General features: G+C 39.0%; 1 protein-coding gene across 4 annotated transcripts; it reads left to right on the top strand.

The window, feature by feature from the left end:
• Window positions 1–848: 848 nt before the first annotated feature.
• On the top strand, window positions 849–6,337 carry RB195_026246 (uncharacterized protein; the record flags this gene model as incomplete). 4 transcript variants are annotated; one of them, XM_064214708.1, is made up of 14 exons in its annotated part: window positions 849–916; window positions 2,701–2,783; window positions 2,924–3,012; window positions 3,072–3,142; window positions 3,213–3,297; window positions 3,351–3,453; window positions 3,697–3,838; window positions 3,899–4,002; window positions 4,155–4,199; window positions 4,257–4,346; window positions 5,240–5,341; window positions 5,434–5,599; window positions 5,663–5,798; window positions 6,191–6,337. In XM_064214708.1, 14 exons carry the CDS (start codon window positions 849–851, stop codon window positions 6,335–6,337), a joined length of 1,431 nt encoding a protein of 476 aa, XP_064070589.1. The 4 variants fall into 4 exon arrangements, with proteins under 4 accessions (XP_064070589.1, XP_064070590.1, XP_064070591.1 ...); XM_064214709.1 differs by having other exon boundaries at window positions 4,101–4,199; XM_064214710.1 differs by having other exon boundaries at window positions 4,098–4,199.
• Between the last annotated feature and the right edge of the window lie 22 nt (window positions 6,338–6,359).

Genomic DNA, 6,359 nt, shown 5'->3' with positions numbered 1-6,359 from the left:
AAAAAGCAAACTTTCACACCTTTCCATTGGTTTTAACGTCAAATTGATGGATTGCTGAAGTATTCCACTGCATTTCACTCCATCTTACGTGCCAATCACGAAGTAGTCGTACTGTAACGAACACTCGCGATGTTTCTCAGTAATGTCTGTGTACAAACATTTCCCGATTCCGCTGAGAAATCCCTAGAAAATAACCGGGGGGTCTCAGTATGAAAAACTCCTTTGTAGTAGATCGAATACAAAAAATGTACAAAAATAAAATTGAAAAAATGTAACTCCATGATTTTTATAATGCTTATATTCTCTGCTGTTGGTTTAATTGCCTGAAAATCTTGGAAACTGCAAGTCAGTAAATATGAAAAAGGTAGGGCTCATAGAATAAATTAATCTCGTCCTCTCTGATGGTTTCTAAATATGACCTCAGGCAAATGCAGTGCAGTTACAACATCCTTCTGACTGAACCTGCTCGTTTTCTTTACATCAAATCCCTTGGAATTGAGATGGATCCATTAGTTTGGAGTTATCAGACCATGCAGCAGATTTTACCGTTTTTTATAACTGTAAAATGCCTATCCATTTCAGAACTACTAAGATGAATTACTTCACAGTAAGTTCTACTAATCTTTCCTATAAATATGATCGTTAACGGGAAGAAACTCACACTTTTTACTTGTTAGTCAGCTAAGCCATGTAGCTTAAACAGGATTGATCTGTTTGAATGGTTACAGTATTCCGGCTACAGATTACTGAAGTTTCGATCGCACTGGGACGTTCAGCATTGAACTGGTGACGGATCCATAGCACCATCCTCAATCCTCTTCGTACCAACACTGCAAAAGTTTACAGTAATGGATGTGCGATCTGTGTTGATCCACGGTAACTTGGAAGAAGCTGTTAAATGGTTATGGAAGAATGGGTTATGGAAAACAGGCGAAATTTGACGATGGTTCATATAAAAATCAATGGCGATGTCTTGGATTTCTATCCATACTACGCTATCCTGATATGATCCAGTGGAAAATTGTTTAATTTTTCTTATTCTGCCGAATTTTCAAAAAAAAAAAGGATAGGCTCAGTGTTATCCTGAGATTCATAGGAAGAATAACATTTGTTAAAAATTGATCTCACAAACCTTTCTTATAATTTTTTTGCTACTCTTCGGTATTCCTTGTAGAAATCCTCTCCCATGGAATGTATTCCCAATTTGAGTGTAGCTTGAATATCCATAATCAAAAACGCCTCCGTCATTACTATTTCTCAAGAATTACGGAACTTCTTGTCATGAAAATCCACAAAAATGTCTTGGAATGAGATGAAATCCTTCTAAAGTGATTACTTCACATTTAAACTACTTTAACTTTTAACTTTTATTGCTCTTATCGCAGTTTCATCTCAACTACTGTTATCAGAATGAACACTTCACAACAACCATATCTATTACATAAACTTTTGTTTACCAACGTAACATCCCCTAACAGTATAAACAATCCGCTACTGAAAATATACCTTCATCGATTAGTTTTACCATCAGAGAGATCAACATCTATTCGTTGCATAATGGTGGATTCCCACTAAAACGCTCAGTTTTATAAACTTTCCAAAAGAAATGAAGGTGAAAATGGAAACGAGACAAAATAAACAACTATGTACTGTCCATTCCATGTTTACTCCTTTCGGTTCTGTCATGTGGATCTGCATTCCAGAGAACACTGTGCTATACTTTTCAAAAGTGCAGTGTGCTACAGCCACGACTTTGCGATAAGAAGTAATCATCCAGCAATGTTCTGCTGTACTATCGAGACGGGACCACGGCTAGCTTCACTCGGACTGCAGCGACGAGCTGTGCTGGCAAGGGTCCCAACTCGATTCTAACTGTTACGATCGCAGCCGCTTACGCAAAAGCGCCGATATTCGAGTGGTTTTCATCTGACTATATGAAAAAATACTTCATATTTGCAAGTATGTCTTACTCACCAACATTTACTTCTCTTTGTCGTTTAGTCCCGATATTACGGAATTCTCAAATTACAGCCTATTGAAAAATCCATCACCTCTATCCTATGTCCCGTTGTGACTCCTGCGATTCTACAGTAGGCGCTAGCGCGGCAGGGCCTTCATCTAACCCTTGATTCTGGCTAGAAGCCAATCGCGAATCGCGTTAACATAATACTTTTGTAGTCACCTGTAAGCAATTGTAGACTGCGTTGTCTTGTGCTTAACCGCCTACGGTTTTCATTTCGGGATTATTTGCTAGGATTTTAGAGATTACCTAATCCATTTCTGTTGCTTTCAACTCATTTGATATGTAAATGCGATTATCAACAAATTTTTGTGGAAAAACTAGCCGTGAGCGGTCATCCATATGACTTGGACACCTACTGTATTAGTACGTGATGAGAAATAATGAGAACCAGTTGTAGAATAATCCTGGACCTAAACAATAAGTAACAATCTTCGGGAAGTTTAGTAATCATGTCCCATTTATACGTTGATACGGACGGTTTTTGTTTCCTTGACATCCACGCACTACGCTTTTCCTCTCATCTTTTTCTTATCACATATCCAAATTGAGGATAATTCAAAATTGATCGTTTAATATCAACGTCCCCAACTATCCTCTATCTATCCAAACTTTTCCATGCTCTCCATCTTTATTTCAACTAATCGTGGCTAAATCATGAATTACTTCCTTTTTTTAAGCGAAATAATGAGCTTGAATAAGAAATGGAAACAAATCCTTGACGGTTGCAATAAGTGCGCTCCACGGCAAATATCGCTCGACGGTATGTCGCGTTACGACACGCAATAACTAAACAGTTACTCGATAGTTTACTTCCTCTGTTGTTCTGTTGGGTGCAGTGTCCTAACTCTATTGATTTTATTGGATCCAACCAGTCATTCCATTCGACTCTAAACTTTTAAGGTATGCGGCAGGACCTCTTGGTGATTTTACAGCTTGGGTTTGCATTTTTCACCGTATTTTCGGCTTTCAACTCTCAGGGCTTCGTTGAGGTACGCTCTAAGCAATTTTTTGACTCTTATAACTTTCTTCCAAAGCTTCTTCTTTTTAGATTTCAGTGCTAAGAGGGATCTCTCAGCATGATCCCTCTTCTGGCATCACATCGAATAGCGGTTATTACAGGTACTTGCGTACTTTCTTTGCTTTTGTCATCAAGTTCCTTTTTTTCTTCAAAATGAGTGGAATCCTTCAGTCTTGCCATCATCTACTTTGTTTTCACTTTTTGCAACCTCATTGCGCCTCCGATCATCAGTGTTCTCGGCGCAAAATGGGCTCAGGTAAGCCTTTCTCCTTATCGAATTTCCCTCAACTAAATTTGAGGAGTTTTTAGGTTCTGGGAGCGGTGTGCTACACTTCTTTCATGATTCAGTTCTTATTTGTTAACATGTGGTCCCTGTATATCTTCTCTGCTGTGTTAGGCTTTGGTGCTGCAGGTGAGAGTTAATTTTTTTGGGATCTTCATTCATTCGTTCATTTGCAAATGATTACAATTGTATCACGTATTTATAAAAGTATGACCAGTTGAGTTTTACGCAGTTAATTGAAGAAGTTCTGGGCTTGAAGTCGAATTTGCTGCTAGAATTTGTAAGAAAGACATAAGAAGGGTAGTACCTCATAGTTGAAAACTATGCTTTCTCTCTATTTTTCTTCCGTTATATTTCCATTTCCTTTTCCAGTGATTTGGACCGCAAATGGAGCGTATCTTGTCCAGTTTTCAAGGGCTGGAAAGATGGCTAGAAATAGTGGAATTCTCTGGGCGATGCTTCAGTCGTCGCTTGTTGCCGGAGCGATTTTCCTCTTTTTTGTTCTTAGCCACGGGTACCCGAGAGCTATTTTTCTTGGAAATTTTTTGAATATTTATTTATCACCTATTTTTAGAGATTTGTTCTCTTCCTATCGTCTTCTGTACACCGCATTTGCCATTGTTTCCTGTATTGGTATAATTACCTTATGTCTTCTTCCTGCTTCGCCCCCATTGAATTGTAGGTAACTCGTAAATTGCGGGATTTTCAGATCATACATGCGAATTTGGTAAGATTCACATGGTTTCATTATACTTTTTGTTATTGTTTTGTAGTAGATGAAAGCCTCGAAGATCCACTTTTTGATGACCCAGACGAGTTGGATGTTTCAGCTCCAATCGTCCCTCAAGATCCAAGAAGCTGGCAACAGGAATTCAGTGAGTGTATTATTTTCTTGTTCGTTTTGGTTCTGTTCACTTTTCACTCTATTACAGAACACACATTTTCTCTTCTTCGCACAAAGAACATGGTATTGCTGTCGGTTTGCTTCCTGTACAGTGGAATCGAGATCACATATTACAGTGGTAAGACATTTTATTACTGTTTTTAGTTCAAAATCTTGTTGTCATTTGCAAGCTGTCTGCTTCAATCTTTCCGGTAGTCCTAGCAGAATTAGTGTTGATCTATACCTCTCAAAGAGGGAATGGCTTCGCATGTTGTGGAGACCATCACCTTTGCTGAGCATTTTTTTTGTGCAAACGTCCCTTCCACACTCTTTGAAAAAGACTTTTCTGAACGTTGTACACTATTTTCGTTCGAAGTATAATATTTTACTCCACAACACCTGCAGAAGCATTTTTTTATTTGCTTCTTATTCATCTCAATTCATAATTCAGATAGCTTGCAGAGAAAATGTAGATTGGGGTGGGGGGAGGCACTCAGTTGCGCTCTTATTTCTGGATGCTCTAACTTCCTTTTTTCTCTCAGTAACTTTAGTTTACATGTGATAGATCCTCTAAGACTAATATTTAGGTCTTAGAGCCCTGACTGATTTAGTCATTTACTTCCAGGATTAAGAGTGTGACTGAGTGGTTCCCAACTACATTTTACCCCTGCTTATCATCATTTTCATTCTTTTGAACCGTTTCTTATTTTCTTTCTGTGAACCACTTTTCAAGAATTACCAAAAAGAATTCTGTTGGTTATGTTGTCGGAAACGAGCCAGGAGAATCTCAACTGGTTTTCTTCTAACCGAGAAGAATCACTTGTGCTTCGTCGTAGTGACTTCATTTTGTGTTATCGCAGAAACTCGGATCTCGCTCGCTTTATTATTAGCGCTGTTTTTGTTGTTGTTTTGAATAAGGTTCTATTTTGCTGACAACTATATGGGTGGAACAGTTTCTTTCTCAACTAATGTACTTTCGAATTGGAGTTTAATTCTGGATACTAATATTAGTTGAACCCGTTTGCTTTCCAGGAGTCTATACCGCTTGTTTGTCTGCTGCTACTGCGCTCAATGCTGGATCTGAGAGAATCATCTCATATGCTGTACTAGCTATGGGTATTGGACAAATCACTGGTATGTACCATTTTTTACAGACGGGGAGACGTCCATATCTTTTAAATGTTGTACCACCTTCTTTTTTGTATTAACATTTGTCCTCTTTTTAGGAGGACTACTCTTCGGGGTGTTCCCCCGTAGTAATAAACTGAATCGCTCCCAAATTGTTATTATTGGTATGGTTTTGCATATCATCGCTTTCTTTTTGTCCTTCTTGAATCTGCCAATGGAGGCTCCGCTGCATAAAACCTCAGCCTGGGGATATATTGCGCCAAGGTTAGGTCTTTTCTTCCTTTGCTCATCTATTTTTTGTTTTTGCGCAACCATATACGTTTTCAGCATATTCGTTGCTATCCTGACTGCTTATTTCCTCGGTTTGGGTGATTCGTGTTGGAACACTCAAATTTATACACTTATTGGAGCAATGTACAAGGATGAATCATCGTGTGCTTTTGCGCTTTTCAAATTCTTCCAGGTTCATTTTGTTATCATTTTGAATGACGTCCGTAGTAACCGTTAGGTTTACAAACTGAGATCAGTTGGCTTTTTGTATTTCTCAATCGATAGCTTCAAAAAACCAGGTGTCCTTCAGTGGGCTTTGTTTTACCACTTTTCTAAAATTCATTTTCGACCTTTTATCGTAATCCGAGTGACTACGACGAGTACACTGGAACTCGCGTGTTTTCTCTGTTTCAACCTAACTTCCCATCATCGAAAAAATTGAGTTCCAATCGAAAGTGCGTAACAGTAGTCCGGGCAAACTTCTTATCCCCCATTTTGCTGGTATCAGCAAAAACGACATTGGCCCCAACTTGTTAATGTTCGCCTGTTTGGCTTCAGTCGTGAACTTCAGCTAAACTGCTTTAGTCACTGGCGGCCTGCGTCTCGTTCTACTATAGCTCCATACTGCTTCTCCATTGGCAGCTCTTAGCTCTATGCTTTGGCGCTGCTACCGCTGCTGTCTGCTTTTTTACGGTAGCGAACAAAGCCGAATCCCCTGAACCCATTGAGTGAGAGGTGTGTCTCTGTACATATT

Source organism: Necator americanus, chromosome X (genome assembly GCF_031761385.1).
Source record: "Necator americanus strain Aroian chromosome X, whole genome shotgun sequence".
Lineage (NCBI taxonomy): Eukaryota > Metazoa > Nematoda > Chromadorea > Rhabditida > Ancylostomatidae > Necator > Necator americanus.
The sequence above is the reverse complement of the archived record's forward strand: the minus strand, read 5'-3'. Positions and strand labels throughout refer to the sequence as shown.